Genomic DNA, 27,669 nt, shown 5'->3' with positions numbered 1-27,669 from the left:
CCTGAGCCTCACTGCGCGTCACAGGCCACAAGGCGGCAGTGGCAGCTACGGAGTCAGACCCGGGGGCGGGCGCGGCGGCTCGGCCATCGCTTGCTCTCGCCTGGCGCGCGGCTCTCGGCCGTGGATTAGCGTAGCTGGGGACGTGGGAGGCCGCGGGCCCCGCCCCCAACCGGCCGCGGCGGCCGCCCAGCGCGGCAGTCAGCGCTACAAGCCCAGCGGCGCGGAGGGTGCGACCGGCGGGCAGGGGCACAGGAGTGTGCGCCGCCTTCGGGGCTTCTCTCCGCGCGCCAGGGCGCGGGCACCACCGCGGCCCCCTCGGGCCGGCAGCAGGCTCGGGGCGCCAGGAGTCGGGGGCAGCCCTCCGGGGCGCCGGGACCATGGCGCTGCGCGCCCGGGCGCTGTACGACTTCAGGTCGGAGAACCCGGGCGAGATCTCGCTGCGGGAGCACGAGGTGCTGAGCCTGTGCAGCGAGCAGGACATCGAGGGCTGGCTCGAGGGGATCAACAGCCGCGGGGACCGCGGCCTCTTCCCGGCCTCGTACGTGCAGGTGATCCGAGCCCCCGAGCCCGGCCCGGCGGGCGACGGCGGCCCGGGCGCCCCGGCTCGCTACGCCAACGTGCCACCCGGCGGTTTCGAGCCCCTGCCCGCCGCGCCGCCCGCCTCCTTCAAGCCGCCGCCCGACGCCTTCCAGCCGCTGCTGCAACCGCAGCAGGCGCCGCCGCCGAGCACCTTCCAGCCGCCGGGCGCTGGCTTCTCGTATGGCGGGGGTGCCCTGCAGCCGTCGCCGCAGCAGCTCTACGGCGGCGGCTACCAGGCCAGCCAGGGCAGCGACGATGACTGGGACGACGAGTGGGACGACAGCTCCACGGTGGCTGACGAGCCGGGCGTGCTGGGCAGCGGCGCGTACCCGGACCTCGACGGCTCGTCGTCGGGGGGCGTCGGCGCTGCGGGCCGCTACCGTCTGTCTACACGCACCGACTTGTCGCTGGGCTCCCGCGGCGGCTCGGCGCCCCCGCAGCACCACCCGTCGGGGGCCAAGAGCTCGGCCACCGTGAGCCGCAACCTCAATCGCTTCTCCACCTTCGTCAAGTCGGGCGGGGAGGCCTTCGTGCTGGGCGAGGCGTCGGGCTTCGTGAAGGACGGGGACAAGCTGTGCGTGGTGCTGGGGCCCTACGGCCCCGAGTGGCAGGAGAACCCCTACCCCTTCCAGTGCACCATCGACGACCCCACCAAGCAGACCAAGTTCAAGGGCATGAAGAGCTACATCTCCTACAAGCTGGTGCCCACGCACACGCAGGTGCCAGTGCACCGGCGCTACAAGCACTTTGACTGGCTGTATGCGCGCCTAGCCGAGAAGTTCCCCGTCATCTCGGTGCCCCACCTGCCCGAGAAGCAGGCCACCGGCCGCTTCGAGGAGGACTTCATCTCCAAGCGCAGGAAGGGCCTGATCTGGTGGATGAACCACATGGCCAGCCACCCGGTGCTGGCGCAGTGCGACGTCTTCCAGCACTTCCTGACCTGCCCCAGCAGCACCGACGAGAAGGCCTGGAAACAGGGCAAGAGGAAGGCCGAGAAGGATGAGATGGTGGGCGCCAACTTCTTCCTGACCCTGAGCACACCCCCCGCCGCCGCCCTCGACCTGCAGGAGGTGGAGAGCAAGATCGACGGCTTCAAGTGCTTCACCAAGAAGATGGACGACAGCGCGCTGCAGCTCAACCACACGGCCAATGAATTCGCGCGCAAGCAGGTGACGGGCTTCAAGAAGGAGTATCAGAAGGTGGGCCAGTCCTTCCGCGGCCTCAGCCAGGCCTTTGAGCTGGACCAGCAGGCCTTCTCTGCCGGCCTGAACCAGGCCATCGCCTTCACCGGAGATGCCTACGACGCCATCGGCGAGCTCTTCGCCGACCAGCCCAGGCAGGACCTGGACCCCGTCATGGACCTGTTAGCGCTGTATCAGGGGCACCTGGCCAACTTCCCCGACATCATCCACGTTCAGAAAGGTAAAGCCTGGCCTTTAGAGCGGGTGGTGTGGAATGTGTTGTTCAGGCTGAAAGGGTGACTTTGACAGAACTACCATCCTCTGTTTCAGATTAATATCCCACAGGTTGGGAATACAGCAGGGATGTGGACAGCCAAGCGGTGCCCTGAGCATAGGGCGGATTGGGGGCCGGTAGCTTCCTCCTTAAAATATTTGCGGACAGGGCGCCGGTACTCTTCAGAGGAGTTTCTGAGAGTACTTTTGATGACAATGCTGTCATTTTAGAGTTTGAATAGTCGGGCAATGAGCTTCTGGAATCTGTAATCTTGTGTCTAGGGTAGAATTAGAAGGGGACCCAAACCATGTTAGGCATCCATTTGGACACTGGTAGTGTCACTTAGTCGTGGGTTTCCGGAAGTGTGGAAATAAGGGGGGGGAATGGATATCTGCAAATAAAGGTAAGTTCTGCTTTCGCCCTGCACACCACTCAGTCACTGCGTTGGTAGACGTTAGGGTCAGTTCTCTGAGGTACTGGCTGGGGCAGCTTAGGTATTGTCTGCACAGGCTTTTTGCTTGCAACCTTTGTGAGATGAGGTAAAAGACCCACTCTAATTTCAGGAAGTTTTAAGAAAATTAATCTCTTTAGGTTCGGTCATTTTGAGTTTGGAGTCTATTAACAGACTGAAATTAAGAGCATTATTTATGAGAATGATGCAGGGATGCTACGTAGAACGTATAGAATCTCTGAGTATTGTGTCTGAGAGCAGTGTTTCTGGTATCCCAGTGAGTTAGCTGCCTAGCTGCCTGTCAGAGCTTGTTTTGTTAGTAGTTGTTAGAGTCCCTAACTATTGTTAAAGCACTGAAGTTTGCAGATTGTTTTTTTTACAATCTGCAATAAATAAATTAGTAATTCCTGTCTTAACGTTAGTCACTAACTTCTGATAGCATGCCTCCAGTGAGGGAGAATGGGGAGGGGGTCGAGTTAGGGAGGCAGCCTTGCCTCTGAATGTCTTCTGTTCAGTGTGGAGAGGGAAGAGGGAGTCACCTAACTACCTTCCTGAGGTGGTGGAAACCTTGGGCCACCAGGTCTCGCCTTCAGTAATGAGATGCTCACTGCCCTGCCATGTGGGCCAGTCCCTTTACGAACAGCCCTGATTTTTGACCTATTCTTCCTGGTATTGAACTAAAACTTGCCTCTCTTGATTCTCTTTCTGTTCCCTGGAACCACACAAAATAAGTCTGTTCCTTACCAACATGTCAGCCCTTCAGACCTTTGGGGACAGCAGCTTCCTTCCCCTCTGCAGCAGTCCTTCCCCTTCCAAGTATGTGACAGTCTTCTAACTTACCAAAGGGGGGGTCCTTCAGACACGTTGATCTTGGCTTTGCCCCTGATAAAATGCACCCCAAACATCTGCAGTACTAGTTTTAGTAGAGAACAGTAACTTTCTTGGCAATTTACATTTTGTAAGTGCAGTGTAAGGCTGAATTAGCTATTTGAGCAGCCATATCGCTTTGGACCTGCATTGAAGCTGCATCTACATTCCTTATGCTTTTTTGCATAAATTGCTGTGAACCCTTGACATTTTGGATGGTGCTGGTGCAACTGGCTCTTTGAGCCTTTAATGCAGGACCTTACATTTAAATTCCATTGTGTTACATCAGTGCTGGCCGCCTTTTTAACTGTTTCTGTAAGTTTATGCAAATTGTTGGTAAGTAGTTGAAAGGGTGGAGCCAGGACAGACTCCTGCAGCCACACATGGGTGACTGGCTACTACAGGGTTTCATCCATCCATTCACTGGTTTTACTGTCATCAGACCACCCACTCAGTCTTGTCAGGTGCTCTGCCGTTGAAATTATTTATTAGAAAAGGTGTGATGTTTGCTCTAAGGTCTATTTTGAGTTTATATGCAGCCTGTTAAACCATATACATAGTTTATTTTTTTAACTCTAGAACTAAAATTGTTTCCTGCTGGGATTTGAGAAACTTCCTTCATTAAAACCAGTACCATTTTTACGTTGTTTAAACAATTCAAGGGCACTAAACATAATCTTTAGGAACTTCGGAAAAGAACACCAGTTGATATTCAACGTAGTTTGTTTCTGGGGTATCCTTGGTGTGTGACGTACAGGGAACCTGTGTCCCTAGATGACGTGTCTTTAGAATGTACTGCCATTTAAAGCTATAGTGTGCAGTACATAAGGCTAAAAGCATTTGTTTACAGCCAGCGTTTATCAAGGATGCTAGTGCTGGCATTTTTAGGAATGCAGATGAGCTTTAGCCAGGCTAAAGCTTTTTGAACATGTTCTGGATGTTCACGTGGTTGTAAAGAGCAGCTCAGACACCTCCCCCCACAGCCCCATACACAGTTGCTGTTGGAATGAATCGTTCTTAGTCTGAGCACTTGGGGATTTTGTTTGCAAGTTGTTTTTTCCTCCAAGGCCTCAAAGTGTAATCATATCAGAGGCCTTACTGTGACTTTTGAGAGGAGAGCCAAAAAAAAAAAAAAAGTGAAAATCTTTAAGCAGCGTATACAATCTTTTGTTGTAAGTATTTGGTGCAAAGTTTATATTTCAACTTGGGAGAAATTTAAAAATTCAAAATAGTTATTTCAAGTCTGAAATCTTCATTGTTTACAGTAAGAGAAAAACAGTTTCACCACTTTTACATTTTACATGTTCTAATCATATATTAAGAGACCCACATTCAGTTGAGTCACAAAATGATTAGAAAGTGCTTTTCAATTACTAAAGCAGTTAAGAAGGAGAGTTAATTAGTTTTTTCCCCCCTTAATTCTGGGGGAAAGGACAGGAACAGTAGGCTCCTCTGAGCCCTTTTCTTATCCAGGAGACTGCTGCCATCAGCCAGCTTTCCTAGCATCCTGAACCTGTGCTGTTCCATGCTGGGTCTGCAAGCCACGTGGGACTGTTTAAGTTAGTTAAAATAAAGTTCAGTTCCTTAGTCACACTAGCTATATTTCAAGTGTTTTATAGCTAGCGGCTACCATATTGGACAACAGAGGTGAGGAATATTTCCATCCCCGCTGCAGGTTCTAATTGGAGAGTGTCGAGCTGGACCGTTGGCCATAGTTTAACTGTCAGTCCTGTCATAAGTTTGCCCGGCAAATTGATGATCTTTTCACATACTTTCCAGATAGTTTGCTTTTTTCTTGGTCATCGCCTGGCATCTCCTCTCCATATAGGCTTAGGCGATAAAAAATGGGAGGGGAAACAGGTCCTGCTAGATCCCTCTCTATGGAGCTTCCCAGGCACTCAACCAGCGAGGAATATTTCTGCAGTGTGAGGACGTCCACCTGCTTTGCAGCCTGCCTTCATGTCCCATTAAGAAAATGCAACTGGTCTCAGGATGGACATCTGAGGCTGGTGAGGAACCAGCTCCAGAAAGAGGGTGGAAAACTCAGATACTCTCAAATGTGGTGGACTGGGATTTTCTGACTCTACTTAGTACCGAAACCATCGCTTAAACTTAATAATGGTTTTAGTATAAGTACTTTCTGCAAAAGTGAAAAGAGCCTTGTGTTTCCTTCAGCGAAAAGGGAATGGTTAGAATTCTGATTTTTTTCGTTAACTGATGAAGTCTTAAATAAACAGACCTATTTCTGTTAATGGAGTTGAGTGTGGGAAGAAGGCAGTTTGCTGTAGTTTGAAGTACAGTAGGTGGAATTCAGAACCTGTTTGAATTTTCTTCATATTTTGCTTTGTCTTCACAGGAGCCCCTTAAATTCTTTGTTCATGGGCAGTTCATTGATCGCTGACTAAGCAGTCTACACAGGTCTTATCAGTGAGCTTTGTAACCCTGTGGTCTTGATTGTCTTTTCTTGAAATGGCAGCCTTTTATCCTTTCCCTCTTTATCGCCCCTGCCTGCAGTATGTCTTTATAATGCCGGCCTTGCTGAGTTTGGGGTGGTACATAGAATATATTTCACTATCAGTTTCCTAGCATATTCAGTTCTGTTTCCAAAGATACAATTAACCTCTAATATTTAATGAAGCTTAATCTGAATGGCAGTGAGTTGTGGTGGTTTAAAAGCTTTAGGCTTATCTCTTGGGGAATATTGTGAAAGGGAAAGGCTGTAATGTTAGATGATGAGAAATGTTGGTTTCATCTTTGTTTATGAATCTGGACTAGATAGCCAGAGGGAGTCATTTATGAAATTGTATTCCAGAGAAAAGGTATAAAATCATGTAAAAGTGATTGGTTGGTAAAATGTAGTCTTAGTGTGTGAAGTGAGGATGCAGAACTAGATATATAAACAAGGCAGTGCTGTTTTCTGTACTTGTAAATTAAACATGCAGGCAGGGTCTACTTCACTGCCCTCTGTAAACGTTCCAGATGGAGCCTTCTTTTGAACAGAAAACAGCCCCGGGACCTCAGGAATGGTACACCAGTAGTGGGCCTATCAGTCTTGTGGGGTAGAATTTCACCATTGTGCTTCCTTTCAGCACAGGGAGGGTCGGTCTTATGTCCCTCAGACATTAATTAAAGATAGCCGGAGTCCCGGCAGGGCACACGAGGTGAGGCTGGGCCACCGTGAGCCCTTCCCTCTCTGCTCCCCTTTCTCCTGTAGCTAAAAATAGCCCTGAGAGGGTGGTGCCAGGAATACAGAGAAAAGGTCTAATAGGCGGGCTGTTTACAAGCTCATCCTTATTTTGAAACCTCGGCTAGAAACCGAGGTCATTCATCTTTTTTGCTTTAGCCCCGTCTTAACTGCACCCATTTCTCCTCTCCCGTCCTTCCATCCCCAGCTCCTTTTTTTTTTTTTTGCGGTACGCGGGCCTCTCACTGTTGTGGCCTCTCCCGTTGCGGAGCACAGGCTCCAGACGTGCAGGCTCAGCGGCCATGGCTCACGGGCCCAGCCGCTCCGCGGCATGTGGGATCTTCCCGGACCGGGGCACGAACCCGTGTACCCTGCATCGGCAGGCGGACTCTCAACCACTGCGCCACCAGGGAAGCCCTTCCAGCTACTTTTTAAGGAAAATTCAGTTCCAGGCCTTAATCTTTGGTCCAACTATATTTTCTTAGTGAAGATGAGGTTACCTTTGGGGCTTTTGTTATAGATGACTGAATTCCTTGGTTAAAATGTCAGCATGGGGCTTCCCTGGTGGCGCAGTGGTTGAGAGTCTGCCTGCCGATGCAGGGGACACGGGTTCGTGCCCCGGTCCGGGAAGATCCCACATGCCGCGGAGCGGCTGGGCCCGTGAGCCATGGCCGCTGAGCCTGCGCGTCCGGAGCCTGTGCTCCGCAACGGGAGAGGCCACAACAGTGAGAGGCCCGCACACAGCAAAAAAAAAAAAAAAAAAAAAAAAAAAAAAGTCAGCATGACTGGCCACCAACAGTCTTGGTCACGATCTAGATGGGGATACTGCTCACATCACCCTGTCATTGGTTTCTCTGACTTCTTTTTTGAGCCACGAAGCCCTCGTGAGAATCACACCGGGAAGCCCAGTCTGTTAGGCTGGTCACCACAGAGCCCAAAGGAGGCGGGGACCCACACTCCCACCCATGGTCTTCTGAGGACTCTTGGACTCAGCTGGACTTTCCTCTTTATTCAGAAGTATCCTCCTCACAGGCTCCTGTCTGGTCATCTTTGGATTTCCAAAGACTGTGTGGAACCCAAACAACCGATACAAACATGACATTTTTCTTAAACTACATTCCCTCTTTTCAGGCTGAATAAAAATCTGCTATATTGTCTCTCAAAGTGTTTTAAAACCAAAGTGTAATATCAAGTTAGATTTGATTTACCGTCAATTTATGATGATCACACACACACACAGACACACACACACACAGACACACACACAGACACACACACACACACACACACACACAGCACAATAATGCTTAGATCTGTTTAGAGAGACAGTGCCCGGAAGACCTGTACTGTCTGTCATCCCGCGTTTACAGAGACTCGATTCGTGTCTGCAGGAGGGACAGACAGGACTCTGATCCTCACGAATTTTGTTTGTTTGTTTGTTTGTTTTAAATTTTATTTCTTGGCCGCGCCAAGCAGCATGTGGGAGCTTAGTTCCCCGACCAGGGATCAAACCCGTGTCCCCTTCAGTGGAAGCATGGAGTCTTAAACACTGGACCACCAGGAAGTCCCCTCATGGAGTTTTTTGACTAGTGGCGGAGAAGCTGTGTGCCAGGTTGCTGAGAGCCCTCAGGGCTACACAGAGGAGATGGGGCTGGCCCAGTTCTGGCAGGGAGCTGAGTCAGCTCTAGAGCCCCACAGGCACAGTCTCACCACTGTGGGCCAGCCTGGCATCTGGGCGACCAGTGTGTGATGTGAGCGGAGCTTTGGGCAAGCTGTTCTAACCTCTGTAAGCCTTGTTTTGAATTGACAAAGTGGGAACACTTCCTCATAAGGTTATCATGAGGATCAAATGTTATGGTTCTTAGTAACTGCTCACTTAAATGCTTTATTTTTGCAAAGTAAAATGGTACCTTTAAAATGGGAGGTACTGTCCCTTAAAAGGCAATTCCAGGGATCTTATCATCCCTCCTGGTGGCCTTTTACCACCAGAATTGCAGGCAAAAGGATGAAACGCCAAGGGAGCATCGGTATAGCAGTTGAGCGTTGTATTTTAACTCAGCTGTCCTGTATTGCACACCAGAAGAAATGGTAACAGGAATAAACGTCAGTGTTAGTGGGGTCACCAGTTTGCTGTCGCCAGTCCCTCTCCTCCTCCAAATTACTTGTGGCCTGCACCAAGCACTGGCATTTCTGAGCTTCAGTTCCCTCATCTGTAAATGTGAGGTTCACGATTTCCTAGGTATCGTTCTGTTGGTTGACTTTAATAGCATCGTTCCTGCATTGAAAATAAAATACTCCTAAGTATATGATGAACATTTCGACATTGTTTCAGGCTAGTTTCAGTAGCATTCTATTTGCTTACGAGACTGTGTAATCTAGGAGTGTGAAAATCCTTTATCAGTTGACGTGAAAGAAGAGTCATGCGTGTTTAGTTTGGATCAGCAAACGTGCATGCAGGGCTTGCCCTGCCAGGTGCTGCGGATGTGAAAGTGATGACTACCTGGCTTCTTGCCTGCGGGCGAGAGCTCCCAGGTGTTCCGAAGCCGAGGCGAGCTGGGTGCCGGAGCAGCTTCCCTCCGACCCCAGTGAGGTTGTAATTAATAGGGCCACGAGAGAGAGGAGGTGTGACGGGCTTTTTCCCTCCTACAAACTGTACTTCGCTGTGAGTTCTAAGTGCTGTCTCCTCTCCGGAAGTAGAACCAGTCTTGCATTGTTGGTCTTGGATTTGTAGCTTGGTTAAACTTCAGTGTGGACGAGTTTTAGTCCACGTCATTTCTGCTCCTTTTCTTAGAACTTTACATCTCTTACTGTGTTGTGACTTTTCTCTTCTGATAAAGAAATTTTATGTGTTATTTAGCGGGTCGGAGACAGTGGTTACGGAGGGGAGCTTAACATCATTCGATTTATTCATGGGATCCTCTGAAAGATAAACCTGATTTTACTTAACAGATGTTTAAGTGCCCATCATAGGTCAGGCACTATAAAGATGCTAGGGTTGCATCAGTAGTCAAAACAAAGGTCACTGCCCTCGTGGCGTTTACATTCTAGCAGGGTGGAGCCACAAGGGGAAACACAGTACGTAATTATAATGTACGTCAAAGGATGATATGTGTTAGGGGGAAAAATTAAAGTGGAACGGTTCAAGTGGGCATGGGGCAGAATGAAAAGGGTGATCGTTGAGGCCTCCCTGAGAAGGTGAGATTTCAGCCGAGGCCTGCAGGAGGTGAGGGCATTAGCCAAGCAGGTATGGGGCAGAGCTTCTCAGGCAGAAGATAACAGTTAGAGCAAAGGCGTTGGCATGGGTGTGTGCTGGCCAGGCAGGAGGAGGCCAGGTGCTTGGAGCTAAGAGGGTCTGAGTAGGAGATGAGGTCCCAGAAGGTTCGGCCTATAGGGCTTTAGAGGTCATTGTCAGGATCTGGAGTAAAAGCTCAAGTGAGAAGGGAGCCATTGCAGGTCTTGAGCGAAGGAATGATGTACCAATAGGCCTTGGAAGAGACCTAGTCCAGTTGGTGTGTTGAGAATAGGATGGGGAGGGGGCAGGGGGTCAAAGGCAGGAGCAGGGAGCCAATAATCTAATAATCCAGGTGAGAGATGATGAGACAGTGAGGAGGGGTCCCACTGTAGGTATGTTTTGGAGGTAGAATCTGCAGGTTTTCCTAAGGGATCAGATGTGGCACCTGAGAGGAAGAGGGGTCATCAAGGGTGACTGGTTTTTGGCTTCACCAACACTGAGAATGGAGTTTCCGTCAGCTGAGATGAGGAAGGCCGTGAGTGGCACAGAGGTGGGGATGGGCCGTCAGGACGTGAGTGTAATGCTTGGAGACTGACAGGCTCCTGTGTTCTGTTCCACATCTCCCTCATCCAACACGTGCACAGTCAAGCCTCAGGTCGAGTTCTCTTCCTTGGAGTATCCCAGCCCTTTTCCAAGTCACCATCACTGATGGAACGCTGACTGGTGTGCCAGAGACTATACATTGCTTGGTTAGTGTGTGGGGATCGGAGTTTTTACGTTCCTCTAGTATGAAGTTCCACCGTTTTGTGCATGCGTAGTAAGTACTTAATGAATGCTTGTTGAATTAATGAAGTAGTCACTCCCGTAAGTATTTTTTGGTTGATTTTAAAATAGATTTCTTCTGTGATTCATAGAATGTTTTTGTTTTTCAATTTATATGATGATGGATAACAGGGTTTAAAAGTGTACAGGAAATAAAGATAGGATCTGGTTATGGATTATGGATGAAGTCATTAACATGTGAGCGATTTAAACGTCTTAGACTTAAGTATCTACGAAATGACTTTCCATAATTCATTGAGACGGTGGGGAGGAAGTTTGAAAATGCTTTATGTGCCAGAAAAATTAATATTATGTACCTCAAGTTTCACTTTATATTGATTGCTGGTGTTTAAACTTGTATATCATACACTTCTTTCCTCTTCGGTAAGCCTTCATGATAATACTGAAGGTCCCTTTTGCTTCATTCGAAGCGTATGATCCAGAGTGAGTGCCTTCACCTTGTTGAGTGACTTGGATACACACAGCACTGAGCGTCTTAAGCAGGAGGTACTTGCCCTCAGGGAAGATGCAGTTCCATGAGGGAGGGAGGATGTGCGTGCAGAAAATTGAAATAGGAGGTAGATCTAACTTAGTGCCTGTATAATAAGAGTGCGTGGGAGTCAGGAGGATGGAGAGTTGCTGTCATTTGTGTTAGAGGTTTGGGTGGTAGCGTTGGTTTTCCCTTTGAAAGATAATTGTATTTTGACTTTTGGAGGAACATTGATGGAAGGTGCATGGTTGATCTTGAGAATGCTTTAGGCTAGCTTTGATAAGCATATGAAAGCTGATACGCTGCAAGCGCAGGGCTCAGGTCAGTGAGGGAGGCTGACAGGGTGAGTTAGCTGTCACTGTACAGCGTGACTCATGCAGTCGTGGGCACGTGCCATGGTGTGAAGTAGGACAGAGGAGGCAGGCATGGTTAACTATGCAGAGTGAACGGGAGAGTTCAGGGGTGGCTTCTCCCAGTCTCAGTCTAAGAAGAGTTTTGAAAAGCAGTTGGAAGTTTGCCTGGTAGGCAGAGCAGGGAAGGGCATTCTGGGCAGAGGGAACCATATGTACAAAAATCAGGGATTAAATTCTGGGTGCCTCGCACAGTCAGCCTTGGAGTGGTTGCAGCTAGCTGTATGTGGGCCCCACCCTGGATCTGTTGAATCTGAATGTCAGGAATGTGTGGCCTAGACATTGAAGTTCTTAAGAAAGGTCCTCACGTGATTTTGATGTGCTGCTGGAGTTGATGGGGGGAGCATCATGGAAGATCAGACAAGGGTATTGATGTGGTCGGGCCGGCACTTTAGATGCGCAGGTCCTGGAGACAGGTGTGAAGGGTGGCTCAGAGTGGGGCAAGATGGGGAGTTCTTGCAGTGATTCAGGCAAGACATGTTGCAGTCCTAAACTGAGGCAGTGTGTGGGAGTGGGGAGGAGGAGACACAAGGGGCTGTGTGCCAACAGGAGTGGGGCAAAGGACAGGAAGGAGTGTAAAATGACCTGCACACTAGGGCCTGTGGAGCCATCAGTGGAGATGCTTGGAGATGGAGCAGGGGTCTGCAGACTACAGCCTGCGGGTCCAGCCCACCCAGATGCCTGTCTGTTTATAGCACTTGAGCGAAGGATGCTTTTTACATTTTTTAAAGGTTCCATTTTTAATGGTTATATAGGCCTTGATTTTGCCTCGTCTTGCAAAGCATCAAATATTTACTATCTGACCCTTAAAGAAAATGTTTGCTGACCCTTGACTTGGAGGTCCAGCAGGTTAGGTAGCTGGTGTATGTGTAGCTGTGGCCGCCAGTTTGGACTGTTTGCTTTGTGAGCAGCGGTATTGCGGGCAGTCACATCCATTGTGTCTCATTCTGTTCAGGAGTGGGTATAGCAGCAGGGTGGTAGTGCGCCTGGACGCACAGCTGCGTGGGGCTGAGTTCCCACCAGCAGCTCCTCTCAGCCTCCGTTTCTTTGGGTGGACCATTTGCCATTTCTATGGCAAATGTCTTTAAGCATTAACTATTAGCTGTTGTATTTGTTTGCCAGGATTGCTGAAACAAGTTACCACAAACCGGGTGGCTTAAAAAAAGTAGAAATTTATTCTCTCACACACAGTTCTGGAGTGTAGAAGTCCAAAATGAAGGTGTCGGTAGGGCCACACTGCCTCCAAAGGCTCTAGGGGAGGCTCCTTACAGCTTCTGGTGGTTGCCGGCACTCCTTGCTGTTCTTGGCTCCGGTCTCCCTCCGTCTTCACCTGGCCTTCTCCCTGTGTGTCCCTTTGTCTCCTTTTCTTTTAAGGATGCTAACTAATCACGTTGGATTTAGGGCCCATCCTAACGGAGTACAACCTTACCTAAACTAATTACACGTGCAAAGACCCTGTTTCCAAATAAGATCACACTCTCAGTTTCCAGGTGGATGTGAATTTTGTTGGAGCGGGGTTGGGGGGTAGATACTATTGAACCCAGCACAGCTGTTAACTCCCCCACTGGGTATCTGTGGGAGCTGAGGCTCAGGGACGTAAAGTGAGTTCCAGGATCACACAGCTAATAAGGAGCCAGCATTTGAGTTCACTTTTTGCCTTGACCTTGGTCAGTACTCTTTATGCTACAGTAAGTAGTACATCTGCTAGAAAATTGAGTTTTATCCTGTAGGCAGTCAACAGCCACTAAAGGTTTGAAACTGAAGAGTGACATCGGAATTGTGATAAAAGTAGGGAACATGCTTTGGGGGCTTCCTGTGTGCCAGGCACGATGCTTCACATTTTCTATGCATTATATCCATTTAAACCTCATGGGAGATTTTGAGGTATATTCTCTCTTCATCCCCACTTGGCAGACAGGAAGTGAGCCGCAGAAACCTAACTGTGAGCTCTTGCAGGCATCCCTCAGTGAGTGCAGCCTGGTCCCCAAGAAGCTGCTCCTGTGGGCTGAGTACAGGCTGGCAGAGGCTTATTAGTAGACCAGGCTCGACGCGGGCTTTGAAGTTTTCCATCTGGGTGACAGAAAGTAGTGATACCAGGAATAGAAAGAGGCAGGTTAAGAAAAGGAGAAGGATTAGAGGGAAAGAGAAGGAATGGGGCTGAAGGGAGTCTTAGAAATCCTATTTTCTGTTTTTTTAAAATTATACTTAGTTATATTGACATCTGTGATTTTCACAAAAGCCCACCTATTGCCTGCAGTGAGACCTCTTTAAAAACTAGTAAATGTCAACATGGGTGATCTATAAGTTTCCATGCTTTTTGAGTTGTATTTCATGTCTATCTTAAAATGATATATTTCTAGCTCTTTGTTTTGGCTTCAGCTGGTTATTTACAACTAGTTCAGGAAGTCCAGATGTGGCCAGAGTAAAGACTCAGAGCCAGTGGAAACCTGGTCCCTGCCAGTGTCAGGAAGCAGGAAAACCCCAGGGTCAAGAGTGTTCCTAAGTTTACAGCAGCTGATTTAGAAATTGTCTCCAAAGCTTAGTGATTATAAAGCCATGTGAAGTTCCAGTCATAAGGGCCACAGCAGACGGCACTAAGGAAAGCGATTAATGCTGGGCTAGCTGCTCACCACTGGTACCACCATAGCTTAAATAGCAGTTGGTTAACACCAGGGTTTACAATTACAGTTCTAAAGTTAAAAACTAGACATTATTTGAGAAGAATACTTGAAAGAAAGATTCTTTGAAAATATTACTCTAACTGTAGTACGAACTGCAGCCCTCTCAGAAGCAGTCATGGCAATCAAGGATCCTGGCTTTGGGCAGGTAGCTCACATCTCCCTGGTTTCCATTCTAAAGGGCTGGTGCCACCTCACTCTCTTCCTGCCCCATATAGAGGGGCCTATCTGTTTAGCAGCTTCTATTAGATTTATTTTAGCTTGGGTCTCCCTTTATCTTCTGGAAAAAAAGAAACTAATGTTTACCTTTGGTTAAAGGTAGTTTCCAATGTTCACTTTTCTCTTGGGTACATGTATGTTTTGTTGTATGTCAAAGGTCATTTCAATTCAAAGTGCTGGCAGCTTGCGAACATATCTAATGCCGCTTTATTTGTACAGACCAATATTCATGCATGTATATCAGGAAACAAAAGAATTAGGAAATTAGGAACTGTGAACAATGGACCTCAGTCATCAACTGTATTCTCTGAATTTAAACCATTATATGGATTCTGTTTTACAACATCAGTTGTTTTTTCAAGTTTTATTGTATGTTCATGATTATCAAGGATATTCTTTCTACCTTATATTATTATGATTTTCTGGGTATAAAACCTTTAAGAAAAAAATGATACATGCTTTTCTTATTCTCAGATTTTAAAGTCTTTATCTATGTTTGCTTGGCCATAGGCAAATCAACATTTTCACCATTGTATCCAGACGCTGCTGAAATAAAGACACTGTTTTGCAGAATTCTCTTGAATCTATCACCCTAGTATCTTTATCACAGATTTAATATTCAGTATCAGCTGAAACATAGGAACGTTTATTATATGTAAAATTTCCTAGCGATGAACAGCCTATTTTACCAAATGAGCCACAAGAGATACAATCATGTGATTTCCCTCTTCATTTTTGGAACAAGGTGAGCTGTGTGAATGTATGTACATAGTGAGTAAAAGTAATCAAATGTTTTAAGATGTGGTGCACTCAAGTGAATGCTTTCATTCATACGAAATGTCCTTCTGCCCTTACACTTGTGGTGATTGCTGAATGAAGCTGTAAGGGCTGCTTAATTAGGATATAATAAGGCTTTTACCTAGAACAAACGACTTCTTCTTGTACCTTCAGGACCAAACCAAGCCTAGAGGCTTGAGTTCTTTAAATGATTAATTTTTTCATTATCAAGCAACCAGGTTTTTGTTGTTGTTGCTTTTTGCAATTTATGATCCTTGTCCCGAGAGCCTCTTCCCTCCTTTTAAAATGACTCAGAAGTTCTCTTTGTGAATTGAAAGTGAATTTTAAATTAATTATATCTTTGCATTTTGATAGTTCTTGGCTCTAAGGACACTTAATCCCTTCAAAAAATTGCTGTCACTGTCTTGAGTTCAGTAGTGCTATTCGTGCTCTCCAGAGATTACTAATGTGGTCCAGATCTGGAGCCCACTTAGTAGGATGTGATTCAGGAATAGAATTTTGAGGGCCTGGAGGCAGGTCAGGGGTTGCTTATCCCTGAGATGAGGCTTCTGGAAGGCTTGGCGTGGCGTGCTGTGTACCGGGGCTGGTCCATGGGGCTTTGAGATCTCAGGGAGGAGGCAGCCCCCATCGGGCAGGTACAGGGAACTGCTTGGGCTGGGAAGTTGGGCAGCCCAGGTTCATGTGCAGCTGACACCTCATAAAGTTGCTTACCTTGTCTAAGTTTCCTGGCCACCTCTGAGAGAAGAAAATGAGACCCCGCGAGGTGCAGACCACAGCTTTTGCATAGAGCAGGTGCTCACGTGGGACTGTTTTGCCTGGATGGACGGCCGTCCTGTCTCTGTTACGTAATGCCAGCCTTTGTTTTTTGAGCCGTTTTACTCAAAAAAAAAAAAAAAAAATCAAAAAGTAAATATTGGAGCAGAGAGGGGAAGGAGGAATCAACAAGTGGGTGGGTGGAGACCAAAAGGAGGAAGGAAAGGGGACGGGAAAGAGTTAATGGGGAGTTAGCAGGGACCCAGAGGGGTGGGTACCAGTGATGAGAGGATAAGAGCAAAGTAGGCCACATTGACCAAATTAGCATTCTCTTTCAACATTTTACGCATACGAGGGAATGAAGAAAAACAGGTCTAGTCCAGTCTCAGGCAACTTCTGCGCAGCTGTGCCTGTGCCCTTCAGCCTGTCTCCTGTTCTGTCCCTCACACCAAAGTCTGGGTTTTCTGGGGCAGGGCCCTGGGAAGACAGAAAATCTAGTTAATGTTTCTGGCACAGTCATGATTTCAAAATTAAATAAAATGCTTGCTTTTTTTTTTTTTTTTTAAAGGGAGAAAATGTAGCTTTTGGATCCCTGTTGCTTAGTGACTGGGCCTTTTGTATAATTGGTCTGAGGAGGGACAAAGCATACTGAGAATAAGAGATTTGGAAGAAAGGAAGGCAAAGTTCAGGTGCAGAAACTGGTGGGTTGGGAGCGTTTGGAGCAGCCAGCAAGCCCTGGGGGGGCCTGAGGGAGGTGGAGGAGAGCCCTTAACCAGGGAAACTGGAAGGAAGCTGGACAACTTCTTCAGCTGAATTTAGGGCCTCCCTGGTTAAAATGCCTGAGGCACTGCAGTGGTTTTTTTGCCCCTGTCTAGTTTTGCTGGGTCAGAAGTTGCCAGGAAAGTGCTTTCTCTCTGCAAATCAGAAGCAAACGATACAGCAGAGTTTAATGTAGTGTGACTGTATTTGCTAATGTGCTTTAGTTCAGCTGGTAGTGGGTTCTTAAAATGTGCTAATTGACTACATGACACCAGAGCTTCACTGCTCTCATTGTAGAAAAACCAAAATGGCAATAAAATGCTTCCTAAACAGTTTTACTGATGTACATAATTTAATGGCATGCTGTGTAAATAACATGATGCTTTTGAAAATGGTGCTGGGACTTCCCTGGTGGCGCAGTGGTTAAGAATCTGCCTGCCAATGCAGGGGACATGGGTTCGAGCCCTGGTCTGGGAAGATCCCACGTGCCGCAGAGCAACTAAGTCCGTGCACCACAACTACTGAGCCTGCACGCCTAAAGTCCGTGCTGCACAAGAGAGGCCACTGCAATGAGAAGCCTGCACGCCACAATGAAGAGTAGCGCCCGCTCGCTGCAAGTAGAGAAAGCCTGTGCGCAGCAATGAAGACCCAACGCAGCCAATCAATCAATCAATCGATCAATCAATAAATTTAAAAAAAAAATGAAAGAAAAAATGGTGCTGACTTCCTGGATTGTAATTAATCTATAAAATGAGTTTGTTTGAGTTTGAGCCTTTTAAGGTTATAATATTAATGAACTTTGTCATATGATTGATTTCTTTATGTTTTTATGTTCACCACAAACGTGTAATATTCCTCTGAAATTGAGTGCATGCGGATTATGAGGCAGGATGCTCATTCCAGCCTGAGCGTGCTTTAAAACTGTGCTCACACTGTAAGATACCAAGCAGATGGTAGGAGAGGGCTGGGAGTGAATTTAGGACATGAGTTCTGCTGGGTTTGGTGATGGTGAAGCAGGCAAAGTGCCTTTCTCTGAGACTGGGCAATTGCGATAAGTATACAGATGAACGTGTTAGGAATTTTGCATGTACAGAGTCAGCTAAGAATGCCAAAGGAGTCTGGGAGATTTTGTTAATAGCAGGTCCTAAAGCAAAGTTGAAATACTGGTTTAGTTTTCCTTTTACCTCTCCAAACATGGAAAAGGAAGGACCCTTTTCAGCAGAGTGGAGCAGAGGCCCTGCCTGGTATGTTAAGTGGGAAGTGGCAGGGTTGGCAGGCAGGTAGGAAGGGTGGGTTCTTTGCCAGGAATTAGCTGTGGGACTTTGGACAAGTCACTTAGCCTGTTGTTAGAGAGACTGAGAAAACTGTACCAAAAACTCATCTAAAGCCCTTATTGTGCATTAAAAAGAAAATCTGGGACCCAACTCTGCCCTTCTCACTGAGGAATCAGCTCTCCCGGCTTCCCCAGTGGGTGCCTTGCCAGGATGGAGTGATGGATGAGAATGAAGTCCTCAGGGTTCCTGCTCCACCCTTTGGAATAAAGGCTTAGGGTGATCAGTTCCTGGGTGAACATTCTATCCTGTGGAGAAATTTAAATAATTTGTCCAACTGATTTAATAATTAGATTGAGTGCTCAGCTGAAGGTTCCCTCTCAGCCTGTAAGCCTTTTTAGGAGGGGCTGTCTCTGTGTTCCTTTCAGCCACCCTCTGAGGAAGAAACACCTGAAATGTGTCCAGCTCAGCCCGGTGTCCTGAACGGGAGCTGGGTTGCTTTTGCCTGTTTGGAAGCAAAGTCATGGGTGTGGTGGAAATATATTGCCCCACTTTCATTAATACTTTTTCCTGTACTTCAAATACACTTTAAGAGTTTATTTTCAGTTGTGTAACTTGGGGAGGCTGAACCATTTTTCATTTGTTACCTTCTTGTTATTTTGTCTTGTTATTTTTTTTTAAATGAAGAATATAATACTGCTCTGTGTTGTCAGCCCCTTCTTATTTAATGTCAGAATTTAATACTTGCCTCCACCATTTTCTTTTCATAGTAAAATCTTATTTTGCCCATATATTATTCCATATAATGTCTGTCTTTTAGCCCGAGAGACAGTTTTACAGTTATGTACTTAGGTTCCCATTCTAAAATGTGTTTCCCTCTGATCTCTCCTATTTTTAATTTTCTTTCATTTTTTTTAACATCTTTATTGGAGTATAACTGCTTTACAATGGTGTGTTAGTTTCTGCTGTATAACAGAGTGAATCAACCATACATATACATATATCCCCATATCCCCTCCCTCTTGCATGTCCCTCCCACCCTCCCTATCCCACCCCTCTAGGTGGTCACAGAGCACCGAGCTGATCTCCCTGTGCTGTGTGGCTGCTTCCCACTAGCTATGTGTTTGACACTAATTTTCTTTCATTTTAAAATCACTGCCCTACCCATGAGTGTTATGGGGACTTCTGTTTAATACAACAGCAACTACTTTTCATCTTAGGCTTTATTTTATCATTTCTCTCCCTTAATTCTTTGTTTTTCCTTTTCTGTTATGAAAGCAAGATAGCAATGTGATGTTTATGAGAGGAGAGACCTGGCAGGGGATAGATACCTTCTAAATTAGCCACATAAAAAGTACAGGTTTTGAAAACCCTTGCCTGTTTTTTTATCAATTGCATGATAAAAATGTGTGTTCCCTCTCTGCTCTTTAGATTCTGGGCCATGGTTTTAGCTTTTATTTACACTCCTCTTGGGTTTGGTAAAAAATGCAGTACGGCTGAGAGAGTACTTAAAAATATGCTGTAATGCTTTGTTACAACTCTACAGCTGGTTATATTGTACCTCTGCAGTTGTTTCTTAAGCTACAAATTAATTTTTTAAGCTATCTTAGAAGTAGCAAGTCTGTAGTGATCTAACTCTGCTCCAGTAGTTTTCTTTCTCCAACTCTCACTCCTTAGAAGCTAAACCTGATTGAAAATGTGGCTATCTCTGCCTTCCTTGTGATACTTAATATTTTAAGTATGAAAATATGTGAAGCGTAGAAGTGTGTACAGATAATTCCCAGTTTGAGAATCGGCAAACTGCGAGAATACGCCATTTGTGACAAAACCCAAGTGCTAGTTCTATTACTTAAACTATTTTTCTTACATCTAAACCAATGTTTGTAATATAATTTCTATTGGAAAAGTATGTACCCACTTTGATCTTGAGAGAACCCAGAATTTAGAAATGCAGTGGGTAGAAGGGGGGTAAGAGGGAAGCTTCAGGGAAACTCCAGAAAGTACTGGATTGGCCAAAAAGTTCGTTTGGGTTTTTTCTTAAGATGTTACTGAAAACCCGAGTGAACTTTTTGCCCAACCCAATAGTTCTGTTTGTCAATCCCCAAGTGTTTAAACACCCATGCTGTTTGTTCAGATGGATAGCTTGAGCTGTTTAAAGGATGTCACTTTTTTTTTTTCCTGTTCACTCTCAGACAGTAAACCAGTTAATTAACTTCCATAATTAGCTTTACTGAAGGACTTGACTTTATCTTTCTCATAAGAAAGCAAACACACTAAACCCTTAGTGTTTAATGTATAGGAAGTGTTAATGTATAGTGTTAAAATGTATAGGAAGAACTAACCAGAGGATTGTAAGGTGAATATTTAAAAGCAAAATGGTTTTCTTCTTAAAGGAAATAAGTTTTTAAACTTTGAATAATATTTTACAAAAGATAACTTCCTTTTTGGGGGGTTTGGCGTTGAAGGTCTTTGGGGTTGTCATCCTGAACTTTAACAGCCAGCTGCTTAGAGAAGAACTGGACTGCTGTCTCAACTCAGGAACTCTTATGATTTTTCAAAAAGTATATTGCTGGGACTTCCCTGGCGGTGCAGTGGTTAGGAATCTGCCTGCCAATGCAGGGGACACGGGTTCGAGCCCTGGTCTAGGAAGATCTTACATGCCACGGAGCAACTAAGCCCGTGTGCCACAACTACTGAGCCTGCACTCTAGAGCCCACGCACCACAACTACTGAGCCCGCGCGCCTAGAGCCCGTGCCCCGCAACAAGAGAAGCCACCGCAATGAGAAGACCGCGCACCGCAATGAAGAGTAGCCCCTGCTCGCCACAACTAGAGAAAGCCCGCGCGCAGCAACAAAGACCCAGTGCAGCCCCCCCCCCCAAAAAAAGTATACTGCTATCAGCCTGTTTTATTGTTAATCATTTTTGTTCTGAAGGTGGATCTGGGGGAAAATCAGTTTAACTACATTTTAGTTAAAAGAGGTTGTTGCTGTTGTTATTTTAAAACTTGCTCTAAATTCGTGGGTCCCGTTTTGTGGAGACGTGATCTTCTTTGATTACACCTAGCACTCACTCTTCTACCAGAGTTTGTACATTCATAGAATGCTGTTTGATACATATGCTGCCTTGTATAGCTTTTTAATGGTTTCAGGCATGTAAATCTTGTCACATCAAAAAATAGTCCCTAAGATAGGAAGTATGTCTCTTCCTAAAAAACATATCTTATATCTCCTCCTATTTCCTTGCTACTTGCAATCCTGATGCATTATGCTAATGGATTTGAATTGCATTAAGTGCATTAACCCAAAATTCCAAGTAAAATTGGCCTTTGGGTGCTTACTCTCCTCAGTATTTTTTTCTGTCCTTCCTAGTTTGCAAAATAATTTTTTGCTGGGATGTCCAACTGCACTAGAGCAAACAAAGGCAAAGCCCATCCAGGGGTTGTATGTTACTATTTTTGGTGGTAGTTCTTAATTTATATAACTTTCCAGTAAGATCTAAGTCGGGGGGGAGAGAGGCAGGGGAAGAGAGGCCCCCCTCCCCCATGTAGGTCTGAGCTTACATTTTCAAAATAATGAAATATGTGCTGCTTTTTCGATGTTTTGTGGCATCCTAATCATATGCTACAAAGATAAGAAAATCAGACATCTTATAAATATTAAAATCAGACATCTTATAAATATTAAAAGGCTTTGCAGGTACAATTAGTGAATTGAATGAGGTTCGTAAGATTCCAGAGGGAAATTTTCAAAACCTATATGGTTTATTTTACATACTCACAAGGTCTTCTGACTTGCATGTCAGAATAAAAGTCCGGGACCTGCAAGGAAGGTGGGAAGGGAGAAGGGCAGTGCGGGAGCCCCAGCTCTGGGGCAGGGGGTGGGGAGGCCTGGGGTCAAGGGGAGGAGAGGGGATAGCTGATCCTCAGTGGCCCAGCCCTTATCCCCTGCACCCTGCTCACCAGCGCCCACCTTGCTTTTTTGCCTATTCAGGCTCCAGTTTCTTTTCTGAATATTTGTAGTGTTTGCTTTGAAGTCATTGTACACTCAGATCCCATCTCCTCTGCCTCTTACTGGGTTACCGCTGACTTTGAGGCTCGAAGAGGTTGTGTGGCTTTCTCAGTTCCCTTGTCATAAAATAGTAGTAATGTCTGTTGCAAAGTAGCAGCAGGGTGAAAGTTGGTACACGGAAAGTGCCTCGCCTATATTGTGACTATTTTTGGCTGCTACCATTTACTGTTATCTACGCCTGTTCCCTGCCTCTCGCCCTTCCTCCCCCCTTTGTCCACAGCACTGCCTGGCACGTAGCAGGCCCTCCAAGCATTTTCCCTTGTGACACGATCACGTTATCTTGGAGAAAGCCATATTCAGCTCCTATGCAGAATTCTGTGCTTTGTGGTCCTGTTTCACTTCATGTCATGGTTGTGTGCCTGTCCTCAGTGTGCTTTGCGAGGTGATTTCCTCGAGAGCTTCCGGAGGGTGGGGACTTGAACATTTCTTGTGAGTTTCTCCGTGTGCCAGCTCTGTGCTCTACACTAGACCCTCCATAAATGTTGGTAAAGCTGAGATTCTAGCCCCAGAGCCCAACTGTTTGGGGCTCTGTGTTATTTAGTAAATAAACTTATAGTTGGGAGAAAAGTGAGTCTTAAATTCTCGGCTCCTTTAGTATGTACACTCAGAAAGCTTAAAGGTGTCAAATGCCAAAAGGCCTTCAGACCTTGCAGAGATTTAATACTCGTACTGTGTCCAGGAGTTTTGAAAATGTATGCCGATGTGATTCAAGTTGTGAAAACTTCAGTCTTGTTCATTTGTAAGTTGGTTTCATGGATGCACATCTGCAGTCTGCAGTTCTGTGTAATAGAATGTCATTTCTGAGAATATGGTGATCTCATCTGGAGTCTGACAAGCTGCAGGTTCATTGACATTGGCACAGCTCAGGGCCAGGTTTCTGAGCTCCTCTGTGCTGGACTCTAGTGACTAGAACAAGTAATACCTGCAGCATATTCGCAGGACAGGCCACAGCTGCTGCACAGCTGCCCGGGGGTCTGCGGGAGCAGGGCGCCGGCGCCTGTCCTCTGTGTTCGCACGGTGGGCCCCGCACCTCGGCCCCGAATCACATGAACAGTCAGATCTCCTGAGACTTGGCTCTCTTGACTTCTTGTTCTCACTCTCAACCATTTGAAACATAAATTTCATATTCTCAGCCATCTTTTTGAAATATTTTTCTTTTCTTTTTTAGTTTTGTGTCTCATGCTTTCCTGGTCTCTTCAACTTCAATTTTTACATATAAACCGGGACAGGACACTTGTACAAATATAATGAACATAAGTTTGCTACAAAAAATTATTTTCTCTCTCTGAGGGGGAGCGCCCTTTCTCTGTTTAGTATTGAGACCACAAGCAGGCAGGTTTCACTGCTTCCCGAGTCCCGTCCGCCATGGGGAAAATGTTAACAGCGCTGTATTTTCAGGGCGATGGCTTCTTAGGGGAATGGGTCAGGGGTCTTCCTGTAGCTCTGCTAACACGAACGGCATCTCCGCTGTGTGGTCACAGGGGAAGCAGGGCATTTTCTCTACTCCAGGGCTCACCTGCTTTTCAGGTAAAGATCTTCTTTAGAATAAATAAATGAAAATATACATACATACATACGTAGCTATAACATTTGTTGCCGGTGGGTTTTAATTTCTCGGGTCTTTGAGCTGTGCCAAAAAAAAAGACACTGTTTAGGCTCTGAAAGGCGCTGTATTTAATACTAGGTTTACTCTATATTATTTTGTAGATTTGAAGAAATTTAGATATAGGGCTTTTCCCCTGTGTATTTCACCATCAGCTAAAACTGAACATTTCCACAACAAAGTTGCTCAGCTTTCCCACTGCCTTCTAAACAGGCTACCTTTCCCCCCCTGTAGCATCACCATGTCCGCAGACCTCCAAGCCAGGTGTCCTAGACGTTTCTCTCTTTCATCATGGTTTAGTAGAATGGGTGCCAGGTGGAGTCAGGTATTCTGAATTCTTGAGCTGGCTGTGCTCAAGTGATCTGAGCTTTATCATTTTTACGAACCCATGAATAGTCTTTATTTTTCTTACCCCCTAAGCATCCTCAGCCTTTTGTGTTTTCATATGACTATGCTTCTAGGGGAGGGTCTGCCCTCATGTGGCACCTGCCACAGAGACCGTGCTTTTTCCTCCTCCTTGCACACACCCTCTGGTGAGACATTTCTTGACTGGAGGCTATGACACCTTCTGGCTTCATTCCCAGATCATCACTAGGGCAGACTCAAAACTCACTGATCTTTACAGCTCCTAAAGAAAAGGAGGCGAGGGACTTCCCTGGCGGTCCAGTGGTTAGGACTCTGAGCTTCTAATGAAGCTCAGAGCACAGGTTTGATCCCTGGTTGGAGAACTAAGATCCCACATGCCACGTGGCCAAAAAAAAGAAAAGAAAGAAAAGGAGGCAAATTTTTACTTCACAGGGCCATTATGCTGCAGGTACGGGTCTCCTGATAGAATGTGGAGTCAAAACCAGGCATGCATGCAGTATTCTCCCCTTTATAAATGTCTCTCTTAATATATGCATATATAATGGTGTCACACCTTTTCTCTTAAGAATGTTAAAACTGCAAAGTTGCTTAGTTTGTCTTTTTAGGGACAATTCCTTGGAGTTTGATATCTGTCATTTATAGTTTCTCTGCCTGCAAGAGATGAAACATGCTATAGCTACTTGGTCAATGGCAAAAGCTGGTTTTGATAACTGAAGTTGCAGCAATGGAGGTGTTTTCAGGAACTTTACCAGATTTCTTCTTTTTTAATAAGTGATTATGGCCAACCCTTTAAACGCCAAAGGACTTTAAAATAGTTCAGGCAAGTATTTATAATGCCCAGCATTCTGTTTACTATGTAGCTGAACCACTGGGATACATACATATTTTTTAATTAATTTTTGTCTTAACTACAGGAGCTCTTACCAAAGTAAAGGAGAGTAGGCGACACGTGGAAGAAGGGAAGATGGAGATCCAAAAGGCTGATGGCATTCAGGATCGCTGTAACACTATTTCTTTTGCCACTTTGGCAGAAATTCACCACTTCCATCAAATTCGAGTAAGAGACTTTAAATCACAGATGCAGCATTTCTTACAACAACAAATAATATTTTTCCAAAAAGTGACGCAGAAGTTGGAAGAGGCTCTTCACAAATATGATAGTGTTTAATGACTGGAGGTTGGATTATGGACTTTTTTTCAGTTCAAGGATAATTTCTACAGCAGAATAAAAACTGCTATCAAAGAGCTATTGCCAACTGTCAGCAGTGGTACAAGGATGGTTTTGTGTTCAACTGAAACTCGGCTGAATATATAATTATGTAGGAAAGAAGCAGTTAATATGGTTATATAATAGAAACAGTACCACACATTGTAACTAAATTATACTATGTATGCCTACACTACCATTGTAACTTTTGGAATAATGATTATACTATTTGCCTTATTGCTTTTTGAAGTATGGGTATTTTAGTGCATACTTTGTAGACCTCAAAACCCATGAAGGGTCTCAAAGAAGCTGGCTGGATAAAAGCCTGCTGCGGATGCCTTTTTACTCTCACAGATTGGGATTACCTAAATTCAACTTATTCTCTGTTTACAAACTCCAACTAGAGCAGCTATGCGACTTTGTGCCTTTAGACTCTTGGTTTTTTCATTTCTCCACCCCCCCACCCCCTTTTTAAAGTAACCACAACTTTTCTGACCGAAAGAGTGAAAGGCCAGTGCACATAATGACAAACTGCTGGGAACCTCCTGTTGATGCTGGGGGTGGGGTGGGAGGATCAGCTGTCATCAGTTTGCCCAGCAAGTTTTGTCTCCTGATACATGCTGGTGAGCACAGTGGAGGGACACGCATGCTCATCTTCGGATGTGGTGTCTGTTAGGGAAGAAAACGGTGCCACTCTGTTCCCTTAGATGCTACAGTAGCATAGCCTCTTCACTCAAGTGTCCTGGAAACTTGGTGTGGAGATTTCATCGAACATGTCTTATAACCCAGAGAAGGAGTCTAATCAATTGGAGACACGAGCACAGAATCAGTGACAACACACACTCGGTTTTAATTCTAAGGAGGGTTTTCTTTTCTTTTCTTTTCTTTTTTTTAGCTTGAAGATTTTCTTTTAACATTCAGTGTAATTTTTGTTTTGTTTTGTTTTGTTACTGGATCTACACTGTTAACTGATGGAGACTCCACTGTGATTCACTCGTTTACTTATCAAAAACTTTTCAGGGATGTCTGTAAAATTCAGTGTTATACGTGATGAAAAGTAGTGTTGGTTGATCTAAGGAGGGACCAGAAATAATTTCTACTATTCCAAATGCTGACGGAAAAAAGTATTTGTTTTTGTTTCTGTTTTTAAGTATTGATAAGCCCCCAGAACATTTAACCTTAAAAATTACCTTAAGTATATTCTTTTATTATTATAAGGGAAATACGATGGCTGATAAATACCAAAACGATTCAAAAGCAGCTTAATTTAAAAAGCACAAAGAGATTCTGGTTAGAAATGCCAAAATCTCAATGTTTTTCTAGTTGCTGAGCTCAATAATGTGATTCTTGAGTTTACAGATTTAAAAACTGTCACTGAAAGGTTAAAGTATTTACTGTTTTTAATGAAGTCAAACTTATGCTGCCTCAGAAATCCCTGGGTATAAAAATGGTAACATAGAAGTAAAGAGGTCAGTTTGAAATGCTGGTGAGTCACATTGATTAAAGAAAAGGGTCAATTTGCAGATAGTCATACAAAGAGAAGGTTATTGAAATGATTACTCAACAGCACATTTACTCTAAAAAGTAATCTCACATGGGTTGAATTTTGAAGATCAGAGTATCATAATTTTGATCAAAATTTTATACCTTAGGTAACTTAGAGCCAGATTTAACATCATGTGGCTTTGTCTCTACTACCAACATGTGGAACTGTAACCAAATATATTGTTCTTTAAAAAATAACTTTCTCTTGTTGATTGCAAAATACAGTTCTATAAACAAAACCCATATATATATATATATGTGTGTGTATATATATATGTGTGTGTATATATATATATATATGTGTGTGTATATATATATATATATAAATGTTAATTTTATTGCAGAAGTTTGGAGATTATAATGATAGCATTTAATTTAAGTTTGAGTCTGTATTGGACAAATAAGCACTATGCTTTTCAAATGATTGGAAAATCAGTTTTACTTGCCTCCTTTTTTGGCAGTGGTTTGATTTTGTTTGTTTGTTTAAGTAAAAATCACTAAACTTTGCAATGGTAGCATTGAAATTATCTGAGGTGTCTTGTATGATTGTGCTTTGGCCAGGGTGGACATAGCTTAAATTATAAAAACTAAAGATTAAAGAAAAAGGAAGTATAAGTTCATGCTGCCTATTTAGAAGAAAACTTTCATCCTTCATAACTATATAACATTATAATGCCACTGATTCATAAGGGGTTTAAATTAATTCTGTGGGGTAGGACACCAGAATTATTAGTGTTCATTTTCATCTAAGATCTTTATATCTCTAACGTTCTTGGTCCTATTGAAACATTTCAGTATACAAAAATACTGCAATGTTAATACCCAAGAGAAAAGCCATCATAATGTGTATGCTGGTCATTATGATCAGTGTGGTACAGTTTTTTAAAATAAACTATCATGCCCTTCATGCCA

The 27,669-nt window shown here is 45.1% G+C and overlaps 1 protein-coding gene across 1 annotated transcript; it reads left to right on the top strand.

Annotated features, from left to right (window-relative positions):
• Positions 1 to 183: 183 nt before the first annotated feature.
• SNX18 (sorting nexin 18) lies at positions 184 to 27,669 on the top strand. Its single transcript, XM_027101123.1, has 2 exons — positions 184 to 2,001; positions 24,920 to 27,669. The coding sequence occupies exons 1-2, from the start codon at positions 378 to 380 to the stop codon at positions 25,171 to 25,173; spliced, it is 1,878 nt and encodes a 625-aa protein (XP_026956924.1). The 5' UTR covers positions 184 to 377; the 3' UTR covers positions 25,174 to 27,669.

The sequence above is a fragment of the Aethalodelphis obliquidens genome, unplaced genomic scaffold (genome assembly GCF_003676395.1).
Source record: "Aethalodelphis obliquidens isolate GAN/ISIS:26980383/991018 unplaced genomic scaffold, ASM367639v1 scaffold4, whole genome shotgun sequence".
Taxonomy (NCBI): domain Eukaryota; kingdom Metazoa; phylum Chordata; class Mammalia; order Artiodactyla; family Delphinidae; genus Aethalodelphis; species Aethalodelphis obliquidens.
This window is presented reverse-complemented; position numbering and strand designations above follow the sequence as displayed.

Coding starts and splice junctions, on each gene's coding strand:
- SNX18 (XM_027101123.1), top strand. CDS start 378: ATGGCGCTGCGCGCCCGGGCGCTGTACGACTTCAGGTCGGAGAACCCG. Junction 2,002..24,919: donor CATCATCCACGTTCAGAAAG/GTAAAGCCTGGC, acceptor TCTTAACTACAG/GAGCTCTTACCAAAGTAAAG.